Source organism: Anomaloglossus baeobatrachus, chromosome 1 (assembly GCF_048569485.1).
Source record: "Anomaloglossus baeobatrachus isolate aAnoBae1 chromosome 1, aAnoBae1.hap1, whole genome shotgun sequence".
Taxonomy (NCBI): domain Eukaryota; kingdom Metazoa; phylum Chordata; class Amphibia; order Anura; family Aromobatidae; genus Anomaloglossus; species Anomaloglossus baeobatrachus.
The window spans coordinates 469,696,278-469,723,860 of record NC_134353.1 but is presented as its reverse complement, the minus strand read 5'-3'; the positions used below and the strand labels follow the sequence as shown (position 1 = coordinate 469,723,860).

The following is a 27,583-nucleotide window of genomic DNA, read 5'->3' as shown; positions in this document are numbered from 1 at the left end:
TGAACTCGGGTGAACTTCACCCGACTTCATAGTTATGCCGCGGCTCTGTCTTTGTGCCGTGTACTGATTAGTGGTCACCTGTGAAGGATTCACCGGTGACCGCTAATCCCCCGAGTGACTGAAGTGTCCCCCCCTCTCTCATACTCACCGATCCCCGATCAACGGCGCTGCACGGCATTCACACTGCTCCGGCGGCTTTTACTATTTTGGAAAAGCCGGCCGCTCATTAATCAATCTCGTATTCCCTGCTTTACCCGCCCACCGGCGCCTGTGATTGGTTGCAGTCACACACGCCCACCACGCTGAGTGACAGCTGTTTAACTGTACCCAATCACAGCAGCCGGTGGGCGTGTCTATACTGTGCAGTGAAATAAATAAATAAATAATTAAAAAAAACGGCGTGCGGTCCCCCCCATTTTAATACCAGCCAGATAAAGCCATACGGCTGAAGGCTGGTATTCTCAGGATGGGGAGCTCCACGTTATGGGGAGCCCCCCAGCCTAACAATATCAGTCAGCAGCCGCCCAGAATTGCCGCATACATTAGATGCGACAGTTCTGGGGCTGTACCCGGCTCTTCCCGATTTGCCCTGGTGCGTTGGAAAATCGGGGTAATAAGGAGTTATTGGCAGCCCATAGCTGCCAATAAGTCCTAGATTAATCATGTCAGGCGTCTCCCCGAGATACCTTCCATGATTAATCTGTAAGTGACAGTTAAAAAACACACACACCCGAAAAATCCTTTATTAGAAATAAAAACCACAAACAAATTCCCTCATTACCAATTTATTTACCCCGACAAAGCCCTCCATGTCCGGCGTAATCCACGGACCTCCAGCGTCGCTTCTAGCTCTGCTGCATGGAGGTGACAGGAGCAGCAGAATACACCGCCGCTCCGGTCACCTCCACGCAGCTAATGAGATGAGTAGCGCGATCAGCTGCTGTCACTGAGGTTACCCGCGGCCACCGTTGGATCCAGCGGTGGCCGCGGGTAACCTGACTGACAGCAGCTGATCGCGCTACTCATCTCATTAGCTGCGTGGAGGTGACCGGAGCGGCGGTGTATTCTGCTGCTCCTGTCACCTCCATGCAGCAGAGCTAGAAGCGACGCTGGAGGTCCGTGGATTACGCCGGACATGGAGGGCTTTGTCGGGGTAAATAAATTGGTAATGAGGGAATTTGTTTGTGGTTTTTATTTCTAATAAAGGATTTTTCGGGGGTGTGTGTGTTTTTTAACTGTCACTTACAGATTAATCATGGAAGGTATCTCGGGGAGACGCCTGACATGATTAATCTAGGAATTATTGGCAGCTATGGGCTGCCAATAACTCCTTATTACCCCGATTTGCCAACGCACCAGGGTAAATCGGGAAGAGCCGGGTACAGCCCCAGAACTGTCGCATCTAATGTATGCGGCAATTCTGGGCGGCTGCTGACTGATATTGTTAGGCTGGGGGGCTCCCCATAACGTGGAGCTCCCCATCCTGAGAATACCAGCCTTCAGCCGTATGGCTTTATCTGGCTGGTATTAAAATGGGGGGAACCGCACGCCGTTTTTTTTAATTATTTATTTATTTATTTCACTGCACAGTATAGACACGCCCACCGGCTGCTGTGATTGGGTACAGTTAGACAGCTGTCAGTGTGGTGGGCATGTGTGACTGCAACCAATCACAGGCGCCGGTGGGCGGGTAAAGCAGGGAATACGAGATTGATTAATGGGCGGCCGGCTTTTTCAAAATAGTAAAAGCCGCCGGAGTTTTTATAACAGCCGTGCAGCGCCGCGCCGGAGATCGGGGAACGGTAAGTATGAGAGAGGGGGGGAACTGACCGACAGACAGCTAGAGGGACAGATAAGACAGAGAGACCGACCGACAGACATAGAGACCGACCGACGGACTGAGGGAGAGAACGAAACAGAAAAAGAAAAAAGACCGACATCACATGAAAAAAGCACAAAACGTACAGGGAGCAAACAGAGATGCGTCCGTGTAACTCGGACGTGCGCCCAGACCCATTGACTTTCATTGGGTCTGTGCTGCGTGTTGCGTGCAGAAAACGGACATGCTGGCGTGAGACACGGACCAAAAAACGCATCTAGGAGACGGACTCACGGACATAACCAAAAACGCAATTGTAACCGCAGAGATATAGTAACATTGGTGCACGTTTGGCCGTGTCTCCAGTATACACGGAAACGGACCAAACACGCACGTGTTTCACGGATGTGTGTTTCAGGCCTTATAAACAATTTCACTTTTTATCCACTACTGATAAAAAATAGTACTCAAAGTGAAATTTCTATGCTGCAATGGTTAGTGCCGTGGCTGTGACAATAGAGCATGACACTAAAGAGAGAATTCCGATGTCTTGCTCTGCGTTGGGCATTTAAATTGTTTACTTTATTTTAACAAATGTATTGGGGACATGATTTTGTGGCACTTCCAATGTAAAAGAGTTATAGATTTAACTCCAATCTCTTACTTTGTGAAGCACTGCCTATTAGTGCAGTCCAGAGGCTTCCTCTAATTGCATAACACTGGGAAAGACTGTGTTTATCAATTTGAGGAGGCTGACAAACAGGTATGATCACATGCCGCTCAAATAGAGGCCATGTTTAGAACAGAAGAGCCGTGCAATGTGTGAAGTAGGATGCACTAATAAGCAGTTTAGGGAACTGGTAATTGGTAATGTATATTAGTAAGTGCCACAAAATCGTTCCCCCAAAAACATCTGTGAAAGATAAAGCAAAGACCGCTGATACCTCTACATTGGTTAAAGGTTTTGCAGATTTCTGGACTGAAAATGTGCTGCTTACTGAAGTACTAATATTGTGGAAACATCTTTTTGGGGGCCTCCTAAGATCAATGTACATGGGAGGTGCAAAAAACAATAATTCTGCCAAACTCACTAGTAGGCCGAGTCTAGGAGCTGGAATTCTCTTCTCTTCTCATAACATTTACGAATTCCAGGATCACTCCATAATTTCTTGATGGCTAAAGCGTGATGCTTTTCTAATTTCTGTATGCTGTACACATCCAGGGCTCTGATCATTTTCCCATTCACCTAAAAGAAAGGCACATGGTAAGATTGTGTATAATTTTAAAGTTATTCTTTTATTCCAATCATTACACAGAAGTAAGAAGTACCTTTAGCGCCATCTTAGTAATGTGACCAAAGGTCCCTCACCCTGTAGGAATATTTGTAGTATAGAATCTGTTTCTAACATACAGTATTTGTGTCTATGATGGAGTGTGTTTTGTAATGTCGCGGGCGGGGAGGAGGGTGTGTCGGCACACTACGCTCACCCCTTCTGCTCGGGTCCGGCGGCTGCTGCTCAGTGGTGGCTCGAGCGGTGGGCCGGATCCCGGGGGTTTCTCGAGCGGCACTCCTCGCCCGTGAGTGAAAAGGGAATTTTGGTTGGGGAGATTGTTTATTGTCCGTGACGCCACCCACGGTTGTGGTGATTGAGTGTACACCACCGCTGCTCTATATGGGGATCCCGCGGATGGTGAGGCGGAGCAGCCAGTTGTTGTGTTGTCCCTCCGTGGGTAGGGGTTGGTGATCCCGGGGCCCAGTGGGGTGCAGGGGCGCAGGGGCAGCGCTGTGCCTTGCGGCACTGAGGTACTCACTCAGCCAGTAAACACGACACAGTTCTCGGTAAACAAACGGCTGGTTGGACGGGTCCCTCGGACGGTTCACGGTGCTGCGGTTCCCTGCAGTTAGCGGTGACGGTCTCTCCCCTGCACCTTTGAAATGTCTGTTTGGTAGCGATGGATTCCCACCGGTTACCCGCTCCCCGACTACAATCTGAGCCGGAGGAGCTCCACACTTTGCCCGCAGGCGCCAGCCCTGGGAAACTGGTGCCTTGGCGGTGGCGGTGTTTCCCCGTTGTGGTTGGACCTTTGCCGTCAATCAGGACTTGCTTGTTGGGGGATCTACGTCCCCTTCACTAACGGATTTGGCAATTTACGGCGACTCCAAGCCTTGCCGGGATCCGAAAAGCCCCTGCCTTGGTGCTGACTGCCCTTTGTATACTGCTCCAGACCCCCGGGCACACAGCCTCCGTGGTCCTTCCAGCAACCTCCAGACAGTCCCACTGCAGACCTTCACCACCGACTGCTGACCTTGCTGACTCCGTCTGGGCACACAGCCACAGACCAACTTCAGGCTTTCTGTCACTTCCACCGATGTTTCACTTCACTCTAGCTCCCTCCTGAGCGACACTCTGTTCACCTCCTACTCCTTCATGTCCCTGGCTGAACTCCTCACACAAGCCCTGCCTGGGCTAAACTTCTTGTTTACTCCTTCATGTCCCTCACTCGACTCACTGGTTTCTCCCGCCTCCAGAGCTGTGACCTCCTCGGTGGGCGGAGCCAACCGCCTGGCCCACCCCCTGGTGTGAATCATCAGCCTCTGGAGGAAGGCAACAAGGATTTTTGGTTAGCTGGTGTACCTTCAGGGAATGTGGGGTGTGTGTGTTGTTGTGACCTGTGTCCCCTGGCTTGCCCAGGGCGACACATTCCCCCTTAGCAAAACGCAGACCGTCCTCGGGCTGCCCGTCCAACACCGGTTTTATTTTCCTTTTTGTTTTCTGTAAATGTAAAAAGGGTATAACATGATAAACGGTAAATTATGTACATTTTTAATAAATCTTTCCTTAACGGGAGGCACATTTCTTTAATGTTGCAAACGGTTTACGGTTACGGTTTCCGCTCTCTCCCACCCAAGCAACCTGCCCTGATGCTGCCCCTAAAGCCCAGGCAGCACCCCTTGACCCACAGTCCAGCACAAGTTACCCGAGCGGGATCTGTCCTTCCCCTCCAGAGGGTAGCCACCGGCTCCTTTGGTGGCTGGGCCCCAGCCTGCTCTGCTGAGGGCCCTCCCTCCAACCTGCCTCTCCGGAGGCGGCATTGCGGAAACGGTAACGGCAAACAACTTATTTACAAGCCACTTAACGTTTGTGGTTGCCCTGCAAGTTCACGGGCTTGTCCATAGATAGTCCTCCATGCAAAACAACTTTTAAACGGTCCCCACGGGGACAACGGTGCCGGCTCCAGCCGGTTGCAAATCACGGTAAATCAGGTGAGGTACTCAGTAATCATTTTCTTATTCTTTCAAAACTTTTAAACAAACAAAACAAAATGGTGGTCCCATCGGGGACTGGACAACGGTGCTCCGCTGCCCTACTCCAGGCCTTCAGCTTCATCCGAGGGAGGGGGTGCAGGACTCACTCTGCTCTCCTGGCTGCCCCTCAGCTTCACATCCAGGGCAAACCACCCCCTCTCTCCGCAGTGTCGGGTGTACCGAACAAGGTCTCCCGGCATTAGGTTGCGGCCGGGATGCTCCTCAGGCAGGTGGGCATTCACATCCCGCCGGGCTACAAACACTTCGGCCTCCAGGCCCGGCTCATAGATGAACCCGTAGCCCCGGCGGACATCAAACCGCCTCACCTGCCCCTCGTACAACGGGCCCCGGACACGGAACGTGGCCTGGCGGAGATCTTCTTTTTCTCGGATAGCTCGGGCCACCAGCTCGGCCTTCTTCCGCTCCCTCTCGGCGATCTCCAGGCCCAGCGGTACCGGCTCCCTATCCCAATATGGCGCTGCCGCCAGCGCCGGCGCACGGGTCGGGCCCCGCGGGACATCCTGGACGTTGCCCACTGTCAGGAATCTGGGCGGCATGTCCCGCGGTGTCTTGGCCTTGGGCGCTGCCTTGCAGCAACAACCCGGCGCTACCTCAGCCGAGGTGTGGGGGATGGGCATAGGGGCTTTCCGCTGCTGGGCCTTCGGCTCGGAGCGGGTCATCGGCTCCGGCTCGGGGGATTTTTCAGGGGATGCCTCCAGTTCAGCTTTCGGAATCTTCCACGGTAACACCTCCGGAATGCCGCGGGCTCTGGCTCCAGGTCGGCCCGCCTGGGCGGGGATGCTGGGTACTGGTACCGGTTGCGGTGGTAGCAGGCCTAGTGGCGGGGTCACGGCCTCCGGAACGGGTGGCGAGGGAGGCAGCGGGGGGAGAGGGTTTGGACCGGGCCCCACAGCCGCGATGACCGGCCCTTCAAGGGCATCGGGACGTGGGTCACTCACCCTCCCTTTCTCCGCCTCCTCCTCGCGTCTCCGCACGGTGGCTATAACGTCCGCCATGTCGGCCTCCCACTCCTCCATGAGGAGCTGCATCCTGACCTGCAGCTTTTGGTAGAGCTGCTCGGTTCGAATTTCCACCCACGCCGCGGTTCCAGGCGCGGGGGCTACGGTGTCGCGGGATGGCATCCACATGATGGCTTCTTCTTTACTTCCAGGAACGGTATGTTTGCAGAGTCCTGGCGTCCCTGCTTTTATAGCTGCAGCTACATGCGTCCAGCCGCCATCGCGTCCCCCTTAGCTCTTTCCGGCCCCTCCTCTCTCGGGGCGGGGTTTTGGCCTTCGCGCCTCTGCTACTCGAGAAGACGCTCGAGCGGGAACTTTTCGCGCCAAAGATGGCGGTTTCTGAAATTTTTCTGCCGGATACCTCCGGCGGTAAGAAGGCGCACCTCTACCAGACGGCAGAGCGGTAACATCCTGTTCGTGACGCCAAGTTGTCGTGGGCGGGGAGGAGGGTGTGTCGGCACACTACGCTCACCCCTTCTGCTCGGGTCCGGCGGCTGCTGCTCAGTGGTGGCTCGAGCGGTGGGCCGGATCCCGGGGGTTTCTCAAGCGGCACTCCTCGCCCGTGAGTGAAAAGGGGATTTTGGTTGGGGAGATTGTTTATTGTCCGTGACGCCACCCACGGTTGTGGTGATTGAGTGTACACCACCGCTGCTCTATATGGGGATCCCGGGGATGGTGAGGCGGAGCAGCCAGTTGTTGTGTTGTCCCTCCGTAGGTAGGGGTTGGTGATCCCGGGGCCCAGTGGGGTGCAGGGGCGCAGGGGCAGCGCTGTGCCTTGCGGCACTGAGGTACTCACTCAGCCAGTAAACACGACACAGTTTTCGGTAAACAAACGGCTGGTTGGACGGGTCCCTCGGACGGTTCACGGTGCTGCGGTTCCCTGCAGTTAGCGGTGACGGTCTCTCCCCTGCACCTTTGAAATGTCTGTTTGGTAGCGATGGATTCCCACCGGTTACCCGCTCCAATACTACAATCTGAGCCGGAGGAGTTCCACACTTTGCCCGCAGGCGCCGGCCCTGGGAAACTGGTGCCTTGGCGGTGGCGGTGTTTCCCCGTTGTGGTTGGACCTTTGCCGTCAATCAGGACTTGCTTGTTGGGGGATCTACGTCCCCTTCACTAACGGATTTGGCAATTTACGGCGACTCCAAGCCTTGCCGGGATCCGAAAAGCCCCTGCCTTGGTGCTGACTGCCCTTTGTATACTGCTCCAGACCCCCGGGCACACAGCCTCCGTGGTCCTTCCAGCAACCTCCAGACAGTCCCACTGCAGACCTTCACCACTGTCTGCTGACCTTGCTGACTCCGTCTGGGCACACAGCCACAGACCAACTTCAGGCTTTCTGTCACTTCCACCGATGTTTCACTTCACTCTAGCTCCCTCCTGAGCGACACTCTGTTCACCTCCTACTCCTTCATGTCCCTGGCTGAACTCCTCACACAAGCCCTGCCTGGGCTAAACTTCTTGTTTACTCCTTCATGTCCCTCACTCGACTCACTGGTTTCTCCCGCCTCCAGAGCTGTAACCTCCTCGGTGGGCGGAGCCAACCGCCTGGCCCACCCCCTGGTGTGAATCATCAGCCTCTGGAGGAAGGCAACAAGGATTTTTGGTTAGCTGGTGTACCTGCAGGGAATGTGGGGTGTGTGTGTTGTTGTGACCTGTGTCCCCTGGCTTGCCCAGGGCGACACAGTAACATACACATACATGTGTCTGTGTGTATTTGCAACAGGTAGTGTATGTATGTAATCATAGTTCCCAGCCATCCCGGATTCAGTAGAACTGTCCCGCTATTCACTGATATTGTCCCAGCTCCTCCTTTCAGCGCAGTGCATAACTTAAATTCTTCTCTGCTCTGGTTTCCACAGAACTACAACTGTTGAACTCCTTGTGCTCAGGTAGCAGCTCTACCATTAAGCCTCTGTCTGCAGTGAGAAGAGCAGAAGGATTTGGTAATCTTGACCTGTATTGCAGGCAGGAAATCTGCAGCTGGGTTCCTTGCCTGCAATACAGGTCAAGATTACAAACTCATCCTGTTCTTCTTTGTTCCTATAAAACTACGATAACATAATGAGGAAAAAAGTCAACCATTTTCTTATATTTTCATGCTTCCCTTGGACTCAAGGCATCAACTCTTAAACTATTCCACAATTATTGATGTCATTAGGAGAATTTTATATAATTGAAGCTGCATTGCAGCCTCCAACTCCACAGCAGCTTCTTTGGCACATATATTCTGCTGTGTTTAAGGCTATGTGCCCACGGGAGCTTGCTTCAGTGGATTTTGCTGCGGAAAACCTGCAGATTTATCTGGATTTTCCAGATAAATCCGCAGGTTTCAGCAAGTACAGACACTCCCCATGTTATCCTATGGGACATGGGGAGTCTCTGTGTCCATGCTACGGTATGTGCGGCTGCGGAATACGCTGCGGATATCCCACAGCCGCACATAACTGCATGTCAATTATTCCTGCGCATTTACCTGCGGAAATCCCGGCGCTCCACTATGGAGATAGACGCTTATCTGCCTTGGTCCCATACTTACCTGCCTTGATAGCAGACACCCGAGTCAGGACAGCAGTGGAGCTAGGAGCAGGAAGGAGGAGGTGGGCGGGGCCTGCACGAGCTCCGGTCATGTGACAGCCAGAGCTAGTTAAGGCCCGCCCACCTTCACCTGCACAGTGCAGACGCTGACAGAGTGACACGGCCGGAGAGTGAAGTGCTGCGTGATGGAGGTAAGTATGAACTCCCCGATCACTCAGCACTTGTTCTGTATTGATGATGCAGTGCCAAAGCCATGGTACTGTATCCTCAATGCAGAATGCCCGCAGCATATCCGCAGGACATTTCGCAGCATGGAAACAAACAAAAGTTGTGGTGCGGTTTTCTGGGAGCTCCTGCGGAATGTCGTGCGGATATAACCGCAGGACACTTTCCCTGTGGGCACATAGCCTAACTGTCAAAGCAAAGTGGATGTGATTCCGTGAAAAGACGCCGCTGAACTCTGCGGTTTTGGTGCTTTATTTTTCTCTAGAGCCTAAAATGTGGATCTTAAAAAAATACAGTAGTATTTTACAGGCGATTTTTAAATGTACAAAGCTTTTCTGTACTATAAAAACATTTAAAAATGCAGCTTCACATCAGCACCAAAACCCCATGAAATAATGGGGAAAAAGCTTAAGATAGGCAGCAAAAATGCAATAATCAGAGAAAAGTGTTATTGTGTAGTTTGGTGCAGGCACCTGCAGAAACAATAAAAGCACTGGATTTAAGCAACATGTGAACAAGACTATGAATGCATGAACAGTCCGCGTCATGTGCTGAATGTCCCTCACTGCCAAATGGGTGTGGCTATGGGTGTGTGTTGCATAATTTATTCCTTTCAAGTTGGGAGGTATGATGTAAGTGTGTGGTCATATCTGTGTAACATTCAGTGTGTAAAATACAGTGTGTTTGTACCTTGCAGTGTGTGTATAACATGCAGTGTATGTACTATGCAGTGTTTGTGTGTAATATGCAATGTGTGAGTGTTTGTGTGTGTATTCTGCAGCATAAGGCCTGTTTCACACGTCAGTGATTCTGGTACGTTTGTGCTTTTTTTTAAACATACCAGAATCACTGACATACGCAGTCCCATTATAATGAATGGGTCTGCTCACACATCAGTGATTTTTCACTGCACGTGTCTCCGTGCGGTGTACCCGCGTGTCCGTGATTGCCGCACGGAGACATGTCCATTTTCTTCTGGCATCACTGATGTCCCACGGACCACGCAGTGGTGTGATCCGTGAAACATGTGCCAGAAAAAAACGTGCTTTTAAAATAAAAATCATTTTTACTCACCCGGCGTCCAGCGATGTCCTCTGCAGCCCGTGCAGCTTGCTGCTTCTGAGCCGGCTCATTATTCATGATGCACGACACAGCCGACCCGGAAGTAGCTGCTGCGGGGGTCAGCGCCGGCTGGATGCTGCATCGCGGGAGCGATCAGCACCATGGAGAGCGGGAGCACGCACAGGTGAGTTGATTTCTAAGTGCAATCACGGGCCACGGAGAACGGAGCCCGGATTGCACTTAGACAACCCATGTGTGCCGTGATTCACGGCACACGGAGGGATATGTGCGTGTTTTACATGCCAGTGAAAAACGTCAGTGTTTTTCACTGACGTGTGAAACGGGCCTAACATGCAGTGTATATGTATGGAATATAGAAGGTGTTTGTGTGTGCAACATGAAGTGTATCTATGTGTGTAATATGCAGTGTTTATATGTAACATGCAGTATGTGTAACATACAATGTGTTTGCATGCAGTTTGTTTATGATGCAATCTGTGTGTAACATTCAACATCGGTGTATTCAACATGCAGTGTGTTTTTAGACATACACCATGTTCCAAATTATTCTGCAAATTGGTTTTTAAGTGTCATAGCGATTATTATTTTTTTTTTGTCTTCAATGAAACTCATTGATGGTATTGTGTCTCAGGGTTCTTTGGATCACTGAACTCAATCTCAGATAACCTGTGATAATTAGTTTGCCAGGTGAGACCAATAAAAGGAAAACTAGATGTTCCACAATATTAAGCAGGCCACAGTTTTCAAGTAACATGGGAAAGAAAAAGGATCTCTCTGCTGCCAAAAAGCATCAAATAGTGCAACACCTTGGGCAAGGAATGAACACATTGGATATTTCACGAAAACTTAAGCGTGATCATCGTACTGTGAAGAGATTTGTGGCTGATTCAGAGCACATACGTGTTCGCGCTGATAATAATAATAATAATAATAATCTTTATTTCTATAGCGCCAACATATTCCGTAGCGCTTTACAATTCAGGAGGATCATATACAAACAAGTAACAGTTATAGAACTACAATATTTAGAGGGGAAAAAAATACAACCCTGCTCGTGAGAGCTTACAATCTACAATGAGATGGGGGGAGAGGCAAGGTTCAAGTGCTTATTTACAAAGGTGCTGATAAAGGCAGAATGAGGAAGGTTACTGCCAGGCAAGTTCATCGGATTAAGAGAGCAGCTGCTAAAAAGACATTACAAACCAGCAAAAAGATATTTGAAGCTGCTGCTGCTGGTGCTTCTGGAATCCCTCGAACCTCAAGGTGTACCTCAAGGATCCTACGATCCTTCAAAAGATTGCTGTGGTGCATAAACCTACCATTCAGCCAGCCCTAACCAGTGCTCACAAGCAGAAACAGTTGCAGTGGGCCCAGACATACATGAAGACTAATTTTCAACCAGTCTTGTTTACTGATGAGTGTCGAGCAACCCTGGATGGTCCAGATGGATGGAGTAGTGGATGGTTGGTGGACGGCTACCATGTCCCAACAAGGCTCCGACATCAGCAAGGAGGTGGAGGAGTCATGTTTTGGGCCAGAATCATGGGGAGACATCTGGTAGGCCCTGGGTTCCTGAAGGTGTGAAAAGCACCTCTGCAAAGTATATAGAGTTTCTGACTGACAACTTTCTTCCATGGTACCAAAAGCAGAAATGTGCCTTCAGAAGCAAAATCATTTTCATGCATGACCATGCACCATCTCATGCAGCAAAGAATACCTCTGTGTCATTGGCTGTTATGGGTATAAAAGGAGATAAACTCATGGTGTGGTCACCATCTTCCCCCTGACCTCAACCCTATAGAGAACCTTTGGAGTATCATCAAGTAAAAGATCTCTGAGGGTGGGAGGAAGTTCACATCAAAACAGCAGCTCTGGGAGGCTATTCTGACATTATGCAAAGAAATTCAAGCAGAAACTCTCCAAAAACTCACAAGTTCAATGGATGCAAGAATTGTGAATGTGATATCAAAGAAGGGTTCCTATGTTAATGTGAAACACATGCGGTCTGGATGCCACAGCAGTGTTGCCCTCCCCAAAAGGGTTAATGCTGAACCTGGAGGTAGTTGGGGAAGTCCATTGGCCAGTAAGTACCATCATTCAACACAGTTTCTCCGCCGGGCCAGCAGAGGGAGTTCTAAACCTGGAGTTCCAGGGAGCATTCCTTAAGCTCTGACCTGGGGGAGGAGTTAGTCAGTCTGTGAGGAGAATTCTGAGGGAGAAGGAGCTCGGGTAAGTAGTGTGCTGTGTGAGCTGGGAGCTGAGCCGGATCGCTCAGCCCAGGAAAACACAGTCCACAGCGAGGCAAAGAGGAGAAGGACACCGGGGATTAGAGCGCAGCCAGCTCACCCCAAAGTCATCGCTTGCGAACCGAATACCGGAGTTCGGGGCCACTCGAGTACTCGAGTATCGGTGGTCGTATCCGGAGGACAAGAGGACTTCGGGTCTCTGTCCACCCCACACCCAGAGGCACAGCTGTAAAGCCAGGACTTGGAGCCAGGATTAAAAGAGTCGCACCTGTGACAGTCCACACAGCCTGCCACACGGGGGAGGTAATAGATTACCTCAGAAAATGACAGAACGGGTCTCAGCATCGCTGAAGCAGCAGGACCCTGCTTACACAGACAGAGCGTAGGGATCAGGCCTCATTACTCACCTGGCCAGTGTGAGTTCCCTGACTGCTTCCAGGCTACCGGATCGCCACTACCATCTGTAACAGGCTCCCTGGAGGTCACCGGTTGAGGACAAGTAAAGGAGAAGGTAAAAGAAATCATTGTCTGTGTCCGTTCCTTTCCACTGCCCTGTCAGCCCTGCACCTCATCAACATCCACCATAGACTTTACAAACGGTTGCCCTGGGGTACCCGCTCCACCTGTGGGGAGCAGAAACACCTCAGCTGCTACAACACCAGCCCCGGAGGTCCCATCCAGAAGCGGCGGCTACAAAGCCGCAATCCACAGGTGGCGTCACGAATCTTATATAAACTTTATTACGATCTTCCCCAATACCGCCACATTAATTGACTCTGCCAGGGTCACGGAGTCGGGCCCCGCCACCACTGACTACCCCGGACTAGTCCGGCCCGACACCGAGTCACCTAAGGCCCTGGGGCGGGCGAGTCACTTTGGCGTCACAAACAGGATGTTCGTGTCCGGTACCACCGGGTACTGTGTGCCTAAGTAAAGTGTGCCTTGAACTGTATTTAATAGACTGTGTTTTACTGCTGGTGGAAACTGACGCCGCCATTAAAACTGCCGGGCGCAGGAAGAAAGGGCGTACGCCAGAAAAAGAGCACGAAGAAAGCCCGCCATCAGGGCGACGGTTAGTTAACCCTGCGCTACCCGGAAGAGAAACGCGGAGCCTGGTAAGATCCACTAAGGGGGGAAGAAGATGTCCAGCCCAGGTGGAGATGAGGCTGCCGCTACAGCTCTAGCTGCAGTGCCCATGATGCTGCTCACAATGCCATACCTCCCGGGAGCAGCCTGGTTACCACAATACTCAGGGGAGTCGCATACCCTGAGCGACTTAAAAGAGAGACTGAAAAGGCTATTTGAAGTATACCCCATGAGCGAAAGCCAGAAGGTGGGCATAATAATAGGACAGTTAACTGGCGCAACCCAGCGTGAAGTAAAGTCCTGGCCGGACACTGATAAAGGGACAGTAATACATATACTGGCCAAGTTAAAGGACACTTTTGACACCCGCACTGCGGCAGAAATTAAAATGAAATTCTTTGGATGCAAACAAAGGGCACAAGACAGTATACGGGACTATGCCTTAAACTTGCAAGAGGCACTGATAGCAGTTAAACAGGTGGACACAGAGAGTGTGCGTGATGAAGACAAACTACTGACTGAGCAGTTTATAGAAGGGCTCCTGTCAGACGCTCACAGGACACAGCTGCGTATTATGGTCCTGCAGAACCCTGCCCTGGACTTTGCAAAGTTTAAGGACCAGGCCATTCGGGTGCTGAGAGAATCTACACCAATTGACATAGTACCCCTCCGGCATCCTGCCATCACATACCCGGAGGTGGGGACCGCAACCCGAGCAACGGCAGGGGCAGAGGTGCAGACCCTGGATAAGGACCCCTCTGCAGACCTCAGACGTTAGGTCCAAGAACTGACCAAGAGTGTGGCTGCCCTCACAAAAACACTGCAGTTTCTACAGGTGACCCCATCACCTGCAAATATCGAGTTGGCATCCAGTCCAGATGACGTCCCGTGGATGCGGCAGAGGAAGATCCCACCAACCCGAGGAAAAGACACAGACCGTTATGATTCAACTTGGCAACCGATTTGCCGCCGCTGTAACCAGGCGGGGCACTACGCAAGGCAGTGTCCTTTAAACGGGCAGAACCTGGGGCCAGGAGCCAACCCCCAGGTGTAAGAAAACCCGGCTCACCTTCCTGGCGCAACAAGTATGTGGGGGGACGACCGTGAACATAGAGCTGATGTGCCTTGCCAAAAAGTTACATTTTTGTCTCATCTATCCATAGGACATTCTCCCAGAAGCTTTGTGGCTTGTCAACATGTAAGGGTGGCTAGTGGAGGCTACAGTGTTCACTTTGGGAGGGGTTTCTAAGCCACAGCACAGTCAATCTTTAACCCATCACTTCCCAGTTGCCACTCTTTTGTACGACAGTCAATCCATGACATTCTCTTGCTGACACCAATAAACGGACACAGATGTTTTCTTTGCCAACTTCAAAATTAGTAAGAGTAAAACTTAGTAAAAACAGCTTCAGTACTATCACTCTGCTCTGTTTCCACACCCTGAGGGCACCACTTCTGATCCTAGAGGGGTTCCTTTGGGACTTCACTACTTCAAATTCTTGTCTGGCTGGCTTCTCCCACAGCTCCTGTGACTCCATAGGCATCACTAGTTTCCTCATCCCCTTTGCTGTTCAGGCTTTGCTCCTTCTGTGAGACTTTCCTGTTCTCTTCCTCCTTCCTGACCCTTTTATAACCTGCAGTCCTCCCTAATCTTAACCTCTTCCTACCCAGGAGCCCAAGGGAAGAGTCTCTTGGGTCACATTGCCACCTGGTGGCCACACCACACACATTAATTAACTTTATTAAAGCAGAAACAGGAGAAAGTGCAATAGGACACTTCTGTAGAGGTGGCAGAGCCTGAGACCCCCTACAAACATGTGGTTTGGTAAATTCCAGTCCGGCTTTTTTATGTTATTTTTTCAACAATGATGTCCTCCTTGGTCGTCTCCCATAAAGTCCACTTTGGCTCAAACAACGACGGATGGTGCAATCTGACACTGATATTCATTGAGCTTGAAATTCACCTTTAATCTCTTTAAAAGTTTTTCAGGGCTCTTTTGTTACCATTCGTATTATTCGTCTCTTTGATTTGTCATCAATTTTCCTCCTGTGGCCAAGTCCAGGGAGGTTGGCTACAGTCCCATGGATCTTTAGTTTCTGAATAATATGTGCAACTGTAGTCACAGGAACATCAAGCTGCTTGGAGATGGTCTTATAACCTTTACCTTTAACATGCTTGTCTATAATTTTCTTTCTAATCTCCTGAGACAGCTCTTTTCTTCGCATCCTCTGGTCCATGTTGAGTGTGGTATACACCATGTCACCAAACAGCACAGTAAGTGTCTGTAGCCCTATATACAGGTCCACTGACTGATTACAAGATTGTAGACACCTGTGATGCTAATTAGTTGACACACCTTGATTTAACATGTCCCTTTTGTCACATTATTTTTAGGGGTACCATAATTTCTGGCCAGGCCTATTTAATGGCTTTTACTTTCTTTTAAAATTCTGTGGAAGCATGGTTGAAAAGCAAATATTATATTTATTAATACTTTTGTCAGATTCAAGTTACTTCTGTGACCATTGTGGGTTTTTCTTTCATTAAATGAGGAGTACCAACAATTTTGACCACGTGTGTCTAAACATGTGTACCACTTCTGTATTTATCACCCACTCCTGGTTTTGGCTTACCAACACTAATGTGAAATACAGACAAAATACTTATGTGTGAATGTGGCCTCAGACAAACAGATTTTTTGAAAGAGGATTGAACCTAATACAGACTGTTGCATACGTTATTTTGACCTTATAGCTTGTTGCATATGTAGATTTCTTACTTGATTAGCTTTGGTTTACCAATTTTTGGCTCATATCCTATGCAGTGTGAAAGGTTAAAATGCAGAGTATGTAGCTTCCTTGTGTGTCATAATATGGCATAACAGGTTTCCACCATGAAATTCATTAGATAACCAATGATGAGTCACCAGAAGTGAATATTGGGAATGATGACAACTGGTCACAGCTAAGAAAAAGATTACAAAGGTATTTCTTACACCCAGTGACACCTCACCGCTGCTGCCGACTTTCATTGGCGGCAGAAGTGGCATCACATCTACAGCTACAAATAACGTGTAGAACAGGAGCAGCACTGTAAGGCTATGTGCGCACTAGGCCGTTTTACCCGCGGATTTGGTGCGGATTTTTTCCGGAGGTCCGGAAATCTTCCACTCCCAGAAGTTTCTCAAGGAACATTTCTAGTGCGCACAAAGCCTAAGACTAGTTTTGTTATTTGCTTTATTCAGTTCCATTCTTATAACAATAGAACTTCAAAAACATGAAATTCTCCTAAAATGAATGCAATTGTTAACTTGATTTTGGACAATAGTATTTATTTTTGAAATAGTGTTACCTTATTTTCCTCCCAGACATAAGGCACCCTGAGGGTCTCCATAGCATCCACCAGGGACTGTGCACAGGTTATGATATTCTGATGTATAAGCTTTGCATAATTTTCACGATCTTGGTCTGAGAAACCAGATCCATGAAGGATTCTCATCTGCTTAATAAATGTGCTCTTTCCACTCTCCCCAGTTCCTGTAAGAAAAGACATAAATGCTTTAAATGGTTTGTCCAATCACAATATATTGATGATCTATCTGTAGAAAAGGTAATGTCTGATGGTCCGATAATCCGACACCCCCACCGATGAGCTATTACAAGCCTAGACAACAGCAGTATGTAAACACAGATTGGAGCTGCATCATCCAATGTGTAGTAGTCATTCCTGTAACACAGAGGCCAGGAATTCAACACTCATTAAATGGTGACTTCAACAGGTTTTTATTAAGCAGGAACAGGAAGAGGGTAAATAACAGGCAATGGAGAAGTACCAGGCAAAAAAAGTCAATATCAGTTTGCACATTTCACAAGTTATACTCAACTTATTAAAGGCCACGTCTCACTAAGCAACATCGTGTTTTTTGTGACGCAAGAGCGATCTTGCTAGCGATGTCGCTGTGTGTGACATCCAGCAACGACCTGGCTCCTGCTGTGAGGTCGCCGCTCGTTGCTGAATGTCCTGGACCATTTTTTGGTCGTTGCTCTCCCTCTGTGAAGCACACATCGCTGTGTTTGACAGCGAGAGAGCAATGATCTGAATGTGCAGGGAGCCGGCTTCTGCGGACGCTGGTAACCAAGGTACATATCGGGTAACCAAGCAAAGCACTTTGCTTGGTTACCCGATATTTTCCTTGGTTACCAGCGTCCACAGCTTCTAGAAGCCGGCTCCCTGCTCCCTGCACACGTAGCCAAGGTACCCATCGGGTAACTATAAGCAAAGCGCTTTGCTTAGTAACCCGATGTGTACTATGGTTACCAAGCACAGCTTCGTTACACGGGTGGCTGGTGGCTGATCTCTGATCGCTGTGGAGATCTGCCTGATTGACAGCTCATCAGAGACCATGTAGAGGCGCTCCAGCGATCCCTGCCAGGACAGATCACTAGTGGGATCTCTGGAGCGTCGCTAACTGTGACGGTACCTTAAGTGTTCTCAGAAAAATGAGGGGGTGTTAGGCACCAAGTGGTAGCTTGCCAGGGTACCTATAAGCCCAGGTACAAGAATTAGCCCAAGTGGGGTCTGATAACCATGTGATTATTTCTAGGTAACTGTCCCATTGTAGGGTATATTTGAGATTTAAGTATATGCAATCACTTTAGACAAGGGGTGGGGAACCTCGGCCCACAATGACCTTTTCTGTGGCCTTGGGACATATTCCTGGGGACAGCAGCAGTCTTGCCGGCTGCCAGCCCTTTAAATCCATAAATCCACACATATGCTGCTTGGGTGTACCAATGGGTTTTCTTGCTAGCCAGTGCCAGCATGCTCAGGACTTACTTTGTGGGCGAGTTTAGTGCTCTGTGATTCCGTCCCACACCAGGTTCACCGATTCCAGCTGTGTGTGTGCCTGCTGTCCAGTGCTGTGTGCCTTGTGCCCCCTCTCCAGTGCTGTGTGCCCCCTATAGTGCTGTGTGTAGCTCCCAGTGCTGTGTGCAGCTCCCCCAGTAGTGTGTATCACCCCCAGTGTTGTGTTCCCTCCAATGCTATGTCCTATCATCAGTGCTGTGAACGCCCTAGCGATGTGTGTGTTCCGCAAGTGCTGTCCGTGCCTCCCAGTCAACCGCCAGTGAAATCTGTGTCAGCCTAGAGATGTCTGTGCCCTCCTAGAGATGTCTGTGCCCCCCAGTGTTGCCTATGGCTGCCCAGTGCTGTCTATGTCCCCTAGGGATGTCCGTGCCCCCTAGTGATGTCTGTGATCCCCTAGTGATGTCTGCGCCCTCCTAGTGATGTTTGTGCCCCCAGTGCTGTCTGTGCCCCCTAATAATGTCTGTGCCCATCTAGTGATGTCTGTGCCCACGTAGTGATGTCCGTGCCCCCTAATGACGTCCTTGCTGCCCTAGTGATGTCTGCTCCCCGAGTGATGTCTGTGCCCACCCTAGTGCTGCTGTCCATGCCCCCCAGTGCTGTCTGTGCCGCACAGTCATGTTTATGCCTCCCAGTGATGTCTGTGCTCCAGGCCCTCTTGTGATGTATATGCCCCAGCCCCTCCTGTCAAGTATATGCCCCTAGCATTTCCTGTGATGGGTATGCCCCCAGTCTCTTCTGTGATGTATATGCCCCACCGCCTCCTGTCATGTATATGCCCCCAGACCCTCCTGTCATGTATATGCACCACCACTCCACTCTGTTTCTGTACCCTAAGGGTGCCGCTTCTGACCCTAGAGGGGTTCCTTTGGGACTTTGTCGCGGGCGGGGAGGAGGGTGTCAGCACTGCGCTCACCCCTCTGCTCGGGTCCGGCTGCTGCTGCTCAGTGGTGGCTCGAGCGGTGGGCCGGATCCCGGGGGTTCTCGAGCGGTGCTCCTCGCCCGTGAGTGAAAGGGGATTGGGTTGTGGGGATATTGTCTATTGTCCATGACGCCACCCACGGTTGTGGTGATTTGTTAGCACCACCGCTGCTCAGTGTGGGGATCCCGGGAGTGATGGTGTGAAGCAGCAAGTTGTTGTGTTGCCCCTCTGTGGGTAGGGGTTGGTGATTCCGGGGCCCAGTGATGAGGTGGGAGATGCAGGGCTTGGTGGGCGCAGGGACGCAGGGGCAGCGCTGTGCCTTGCGGCACTGTGGTACTCACTCAGCCTGAGACGTTGACACAGTTCTCGGTAAAACACACGGCTGGAAAGACGGTTCCCACGGACGGCTGCACTTGCTTTCCCCAGTAGGTGACGGTGATGTCCCTTTTTCTGCACCTGATGTTGTTGATGGTCTCGATGGGTTCCCACCGGTAACCCGCTCCCCGGCTTCAAGCTGGACCGGAGGAGCTCTACTCTTTGCCCGCAGGCGCTGGCCCTTAGAAACTGGTGCCCTGGCGGTGGCGGTGTCTCTACTGTAATGGTTGGGCTGTTGCCTTCAATCGGGACTTGGTTTTTGGGGGAATCTACGTCCCCTTCACTGACGGATTTGGCAAATTATGGCGACTCCTAGCCTTGCCGGGGTCCGAGAGGCCCCTGCCCTGGTGCTGACTGTCCTTTGTACACTGCTCCAGACCACCGGGCCACTACCTGTCCGCGGTCCTTCCAGGAACTTCCAAACGGTCACCCCTCCGGACAATCACCGCCATTGCTGACCTTGCTGACTCTGTCCTGCACACAGCTGGACCACTTCAGGCTTTTCTACTCTCACTTTTACTCCTTTTCTCCAGTTTTCTCCTTTGCTCCTCTACCACTTCACTTCCTTCTACTTTCACTTCCTTAACTCATCTTAGCTGTTTACTCCTTTACGTCTCTAGCTGAACTCTCTTCTGCCTGATTCTTCCCGCCTCCAGAGCTGTGAACTCCTTGGTGGGCGGAGCCAACCACCTGGCCCACCCCCTGGTGTGAACATCAGCCCCTGGAGGAAGGCAACAAGGATTTTGGGTTAGCTTTGATGTTCCTAACTGGGGTGTAGGGTGTGGTGGTGTTATGACCTGTGACCCCTGGCTTGCCCAGGGCGTCACATTCCCCCTTAGCAAAATGCAGACCGTCCGCGGGCTGCCCGTCCAACACCGGTTTTATTTTTCTGAAAAATATATAACATTGTAAAACAGTAACATATTTACATTTTTATTACTTCTTCCCATAACGGGAGGCACTTTACTTAAACGTTGCATAACGGTTCACGGTTACGGTTTCCGCTCTCTCCCACCCAAGCAACCTGGCCCTGATGCTGCCCCTAAAACCCAGGCAGCACCCCTTGACCCACAGTCCAGCACAAGTTACCCGAGCGGGATCTGTCCTTCCCCTCCAGAGGGTAGCCACCGGTTCCTTTGGTGGCTGGGCCCCAGCCTGCTCTGCTGAGGGCCCTCCCTCCAACCTGCCTCTCCGGAGGCGGCATTGCAGAAACGGTAACGGCAAACAACTTATTTACAAGCCACTTAACGTTTGTGGGTGCCCTGCAAGTTCACGGGCTTGTCCATGAGCAGTTCCTCATGCAAAACAACTTTCAAACGGTCCCCTCGGGGACAACGGTGCCGGCTCCGGCCGGTTCAATCACTGTTTGACAATCTGGTTAAACTTCGGTAATCATTTTCATCATTTTCAAAATTTTCAAACAACTTTTAACAGAAACTCAGTGGTGGTCCCAACGGGGGCTGCTGCAGCGGGCATCCGCTGCCCTACTCCGGACTTTCAGCTTCTTCCGAGGGAGGGGGTGCGGGACTCACCCTGCTCTCCTGGCTGCCCCGCAGTTTTACATCAGGGCAAACCACCCTCTCTCTCCACAGTGCCGGGTGTACTGTACAATATCGCCCGGCATTAGGTTACGGCTGGGATGTTCTTCAGGCAGGTGGGCATTCACATCCCGCCGGGCTACAAACACTTCGGCCTCCAGGCCCGGTTCATAGATAAACCCGTAGCCCCGGCGGACATCAAACCGCCTCACCTGCCCCTCGTACAGCGGTCCCCGGACACGGAATGTTGCTTGTCGGAGGTTCTCCTTTTCTCTAATGGCTCTGGCCACCCGCTCGGCCTTCTTTCTCTCCCGTTCACTGATCTCCAGGCCCAACGGTACCGGCTCCCTATCCCAATACGGCGCTGCTGCGAGCTCCGGCGCACGGGTCGGGCCCCGCGGGACATTCTGGACGTTGCCCACTGTCAGGAATCTGGGCGGCGTGTCCCGCGGTGTCTTGGCCTTGGGCGCTGCCTTACAGCAACAACCCGGCGCTACCTCAGCCGAGGTGTGGGGGATGGGCATATTGGCTTTCCGCTGCTGGGCCTTCGGCTCGGAGCGGGTCATCAGCTCCGGCTCGGGGGACTTTTCATGGGATGCCTCCAGTTCAGTTTTTGGGACCTTCCAGGGCAACACCTCCGGTCGACTAAGGGCTCCGGCTACAGGTCGGCCCGCCTGGGCGGGGACGCTGGGTATTGCTACTGGTTGCGGTGGTAGCAGGCCTAGTGGCGGGGTCACAACCTCCGAGACGGGTGGCGAGGGAGGCAACGGGGGGAGAGGGCTTGGACCGGGTCCCGCAGCCGCGATGACCGGCCCTTCCAGGGCATCGGGGCGTGGGTCACTCACCCTCCCTTCCTCCGCCTCCTCCTCGCGTCTCCGCACGGCTGCTATAACATCCGCCATGTCGGCCTCCCACTCCTCCATGAGGAGCTGCATCTTGACCTGCAGCCTTAGGTAGAGCTGCGCGGTCCGGATTTCCACCCACGCCGCGGTTCCTGGCGCGGGGGCTACGGTGTCGCGGGACGGCATCCACATGTTGCTGGCGGCTCTTCCCAGGAACAAGATCTCTGCAGAGTCCTGGCGTCCCTGCTTTTATAGCTGAGTCTACATGCAGCCAGCCGCCATCGCGTCCCCCTTAGCTCTTTCCGGCCCCTCCTCTCTCGGGGCGGGGTTTTGGCCTTCGCGCCTCTGCTACTCAAGAAGACGCACGAGCGGGAACTTTTCGCGCCAAAGATGGCGGCTTCTGAAATTTTTCGGCGGTAACAAGGCGCACCTCTACCAGACGGCAGAGCGGTAAGATCCTGTTCGTGACGCCAAGTTGTCGCGGGCGGGGAGGAGGGTGTCAGCACTGCGCTCACCCCTCTGCTCGGGTCTGGCTGCTGCTGCTCAGTGGTGGCTCGAGCGGTGGGCCGGATCCCGGGGGTTCTCGAGCGGCGCTCCTCGCCTGTGAGTGAAAGGGGATTGGGTTGTGGGGATATTGTCTATTGTCCGTGACGCCACCCACGGTTGTGGTGATTTGTTAGCACCACCGCTGCTCGGTGTGGGGATCCCGGAAGTGATGGTGTGAAGCAGCAAGTTGTTGTGTTGCCCCTCCGTGGGTAGGGGTTGGTGATCCCGGGGCCCAGTGATGAGGTGGGAGATGCAGGGCTTGGTGGGCGCAGGGACGCGGGGGCAGCGCTGTGCCTTGCGGCACTGTGGTACTCACTCAGCCTGAGACGTTGACACAGTTCTCTGTAAAACACACGGCTGGAAAGACGGTTCCCACAGACGGCTGCACTTGCTTTCCCCAGTAGGTGACGGTGATGTCCCTTTTCCTGCACCTGATGTTGTTGATGGTCTCGATGGGTTCCCATCGGTAACCCGCTCCCCGGCTTCAAGCTGGACCGGAGGAGCTCTACTCTTTGCCCGCAGGCGCTGGCCCTTAGAAACTGGTGCCCTGGCGGTGGCGGTGTCTCTACTGTAATGGTTGGGCTGTTGCCTTCAATCGGGACTTGGTTGTTGGGGGAATCTACGTCCCCTTCACTGATGGATTTGGCAAATTATGGCAACTCCTAGCCTTGCCGGGGTCCGAGAGGCCCCTGCCCTGGTGCTGACTGTCCTTTGTACACTGCTCCAGACCGCCGGGCCACTACCCGTCCGCGGTCCTTCCAGGAACTTCCAAACGGTCACCCCTCCGGACAATCACCGCCGTTGCTGACCTTGCTGACTCTGTCCTGCACACAGCTGGACCACTTCAGGCTTTTCTACTCTCACTTTTACTCCTTTTCTCCAGTTTTCTCCTTTGCTCCTCTACCACTTCACTTCCTTCTACTTTCACTTCCTTAACTCATCTTAGCTGTTTACTCCTTCACTTCCCTAGCTGAAATCTCTTCTGCCTGGTTCTTCCCGCCTCCAGAGCTGTGAACTCCTTGGTGGGCGGAGCCAACCGCCTGGCCCACCCCCTGGTGTGAACATCAGCCCCTGGAGGAAGGCAACAAGGATTTTGGGTTAGCTTTGATGTTCCTAACTGGGGTGTAGGGTGTGGTGGTGTTATGACCTGTGACCCCTGGCTTGCCCAGGGCGTCACAACTTCACTACTTCAAACTCTTGCCTGGTTGGCTGCTCTGTAGGTGGGGGTATGTGAGTAGCCAGACCTGCCCATCTCTCTGGCTGCTCATAAAACCCAGCTCTCAGGTGCTCTAAGAACTAGTACTAAATGTACTAGAGCTTGTACCCCGGCTTACATCACAGAGGATAACCTCCTCTGCGATACATACCTCATATCGACTACATGTCTAGCAGCTATCTTACACACCTCCTTCTGAAGTACCCCACAATTCCTAGAAAGGCCCTAACCTGCTTCTTTGAGAGGGGTCTTGTAAAATTCAGCATCACTTCCACTTTGTTGATCATATCTTGGCAGGGGCTATTTATACTCACCATGGACACATACATTCATCGCTGGCTATATTCCTGGATAGATGGATGTTTGACATTCCAGCTCTTCAGTTAAAGATAAGCTTGCTGAACAATCACTATTGTTGTTCCCTATAGTTTGTTTGATTTCCTTCCCAGCATTCTTCCCCTTCTTTTACGTTTCCACATATCCCGTGTATTTTGAGTTTCCTCCATTATCCTTATCTTCCTTATATGACTGTGTTCACACGTTTTTTTCACTTATAGTTGAGAAGCCATTACTTTATCACTTTCAAAACAGCTAATTTGTTCCTGCTCCCTAAATAAAGGAATCATTTTTACATGGCTTGTGAAAAGCAAGCCATTTCTTCATTTTGCAAAGAAAAAAAATCTCTTAATACTCCGCAAACAGGGATAATTTTTGCTATGCCCTATGCGAAAAAGCCATGACTTTTTCCATTTGCACGACCGGTGTATGAACACTGTCAAGGCAGGCATCTGCCCCCCAAAAAGGATCATTTTTCGACTGTTTTACAATTTAAGTAGCCTAAAAACATGATATTGCAGAATTGTTAAAGGCTGCAGGTTACCAAGGGTTATCTTCGGTTTTCCACTAGCGAGAAAGGTAGAGGTCACTTGGACGTTACAAAGGCTGTGTTTGCATTGAAGAGCTTAAAAGGCTTCAATACAGTCTTAGAAGACCCTAGATTGTTTTAGGCTATGTGCACACGTTGCGTTTTGTTTTAGGCTATGTGCATTCCGCTGCGTTTTGAACTGCAGCGTTTCAGTGCCAAATTACATGCGTTCTGCTTCTCCAGCAAAGTCTATGAGAAGTCCAAAAATTCAATGCGCACGCTGCGTTTTTAAATGCAGTGTTTTGGATGCCAAAAATTGCTGCGGAAAAAAAAGCAGCATGTCACTTTTGTGAGTTGTAGCTGCGTTCTACACCCAAATCAATGATGTGGGTCAAAACGCAACCAAAATGCACTTGGACTGCATATTTGTTGCATTCCGCTAGCTTTTTTGACAAACAAAACACAGGTCTTTTCAGTCTCTCTCTGTCGATGTCGGTCAATCTCTCTCTGTCTGTCGATGTTGGTCAATCTCTGTCTGGCGGTCGGTCTCTTTCTCTGTCGGTTGGTCGCTCTGTCTGTCTTTCTTTCTGTCTGTCGGTGTCTCCCTCTCTCTTTCATACTCACCGATCACTGGCACAATGCTGCACAGCTGTCACAAAGCTCCGGCGGCTTTTCCTTTTTTGAAAATGCCGGCCGCTCATTATTCCATCACGTATTCCCTGCTTTCCCCACCCACCGGCGCCTATGATTGGTTGCAGTCAGACACGCCCCCCACGCTGAGTGACAGCTGTCTCACTGCAACCAATCACAGCCGCCGGTGGGCGGGTCTATACCGTGCAGTAAAATAAATAAATAAATAATTTAAAAAAAACGACATGTGGTCCCCCCCAATTTTGATACCAGCCAGGGTAAAGCCATACTGCTGAAGGCTGGTATTCTCAGGATGGGGAGCTCCACATTATGGGGAGCCCCCCATCCTAACAATATCAGCCAGGAGCCACCCGGAATTGCCGCATCCATTAGATGCCACAGTCCCGGGACTCTACCTGGCTCATCCCGAATTGCCCTGGTGCGGTGGCAATCGGGGTAATAAGGAGTTAATGGCAGCAGCCCATAGCTGCCACTAAGTTCTAGGTTAATCATGGCAGGTGTCTCCCCGAGATATCTTCCATGATTAACCTGTAAGTTAAAGAAAATAAACATATACACCTGAAAAAATTCTTTATTTGGAATAAAAGACAAAAAAATCACCCTCTTTCACCACTTTATTATCCCCAAATACCCCTCCAGGTCCGACGTAATCCACACAAGGTCCCGCGACGCATCTAGCTCTGCTACATGAAGCTGACCGGAGCGGCCACAGACCACGACCGCTCTCTGTCAGCTCCACGCAGCAAACGAAGTGAGCCGCATGATCAGCGATGACATCACTCAGGTTACCGTGGCCACCGCTGAATCCTCCAACTGTGACAGCAAGTCGCCTCAGTGACTGAAGTGAGCTGCGCGATCAGCGATGACGTCACAGGTGAGTTGCGGTCTCAGGTGGAGAACTCCAGCTGGCCACGGGTAACCTGAGTGACGGCACCACTGATCGCGCTGCTCAGTTCAGTCACTCGGGGGATTAGCGGTCACCAGTGAGTCCTTCATGGGTGACCGCTAATCAGGACGCGACACACAGACCGAGCCGTGGGATGACAATGAAGTCGGGTGAAATTCATCCGAGTTAATTCTCATTGCGCGACTCTGTCTGTGTCTGCTGTCAGCGGGCATGTAACAGAGCTGAATTGCCGGGGGAACGCACTGTCAAAAATGCATCCAAAATGCATGCAAATTGCATGGAAAATGCATCCAAAATGCATGTGTTTTGGATGCATTTTTTTGACAAACGCAGTGTTTACATTTGTCCAGTATGCCAGAGGATGCGCTCTTTTCCACACTGCACAGAACGTAACATGCGCACATACCTTTACACATATTACCTGGGTTATTAGAGGCTTTGCAGTATTTAGATTTGCAGTTACCACTTTTTTTGCAGGCTTCAGGGAAGTTGGCCAGTATAAATTTCTAAAGCCTGTCATTCCTAGTGGTCACAACAAATTTTGATTTAGATTTCTCTTTTGTTTATTCACTTTGCATTTGTTAATTGAGAAAAATAAACTATTAATACTTTTATTTTTCAAAACATTCTAGCTCTGCACCATTTTTCACACACCTGCCATGACAAGGTGGCCCTGCAACATTTTAGACAGAGGAGGAAAACAATTATCGTAAGAGTCGTCCAAGAGCCAAGAACCACATGTGAAAAGCTCCAGAAAGACCTAGAATCAAAGAAAATAATAAGTAATGCACTCAACCCCTATGACATGTATGCATGCTCACCACATAAGACTCTGAACAAAAAGCATGTTTAAGTGCGTTTAAAATTTGCTCAACAACACTTATACAAGCCTATGAAATACTGGGAGAATATAGTCTGGCTAGATGAGACCAAATTTACCTTTTTGGATGCCTTAATACACACGGCCAAAAGGTCCAAAAATGCCAAACCAAAGGTCCAAAAATGCCAAACCAACAATGACATTTGGAGGTAGAAACATTATGGTTTGGGAGTGCTTTTCAGCATACAGCACCGGCAAACTTTATCTAATTGAAGAAAAAATGGAGAAATGTACCAAGACATTCTTGATAAAAATCTACCCCGATCTACCAGCATGATGAAGATGAAACGATGATGTACATTTCAGCAAAACAATGATCACAAACACAAAGCCAAGGAAACTCTCAGCTGGATTAAGAGAAATAGAATAAAGCTGAACCTCAAATAGGCCCTAGGTACTGACTGTATAGGATGAGAACTAGTCAACCCCACTAAGATCTAAGGCACACACAGGGAGAGAAAACAGAGGAATGCAAACGGACAACTTATTTGCAAGATCACTTTGGAAGAATGACAGCAACATAAAAAAAAGTGTGTTTCCACAGGAGATATCAAGCTGACTACTTGCAATCTGGACAGCATAGGCGTAAACTCTATCTTGGGCAACAAAGGATAAGGATTTGCAGCTGAACTACCAAGCTATCCGCATGCTCCA

General features: G+C 50.7%; 1 protein-coding gene across 1 annotated transcript in view; it reads right to left on the bottom strand.

Annotated features, from left to right (window-relative positions):
- GNA15 (G protein subunit alpha 15) overlaps positions 1 to 27,583 on the bottom strand; it is a 178,527-nt gene that overhangs the window by 43,716 nt on the left and 107,228 nt on the right. Inside the window, exons 2-3 of the mRNA XM_075338089.1 lie at positions 16,676 to 16,860; positions 2,911 to 3,065 (exon numbers count right to left, since the gene is read on the bottom strand). Coding sequence (XP_075194204.1) covers positions 2,911 to 3,065; positions 16,676 to 16,860 — 340 coding nt within the window. The remainder of the gene's footprint in view (positions 1 to 2,910; positions 3,066 to 16,675; positions 16,861 to 27,583) is intronic.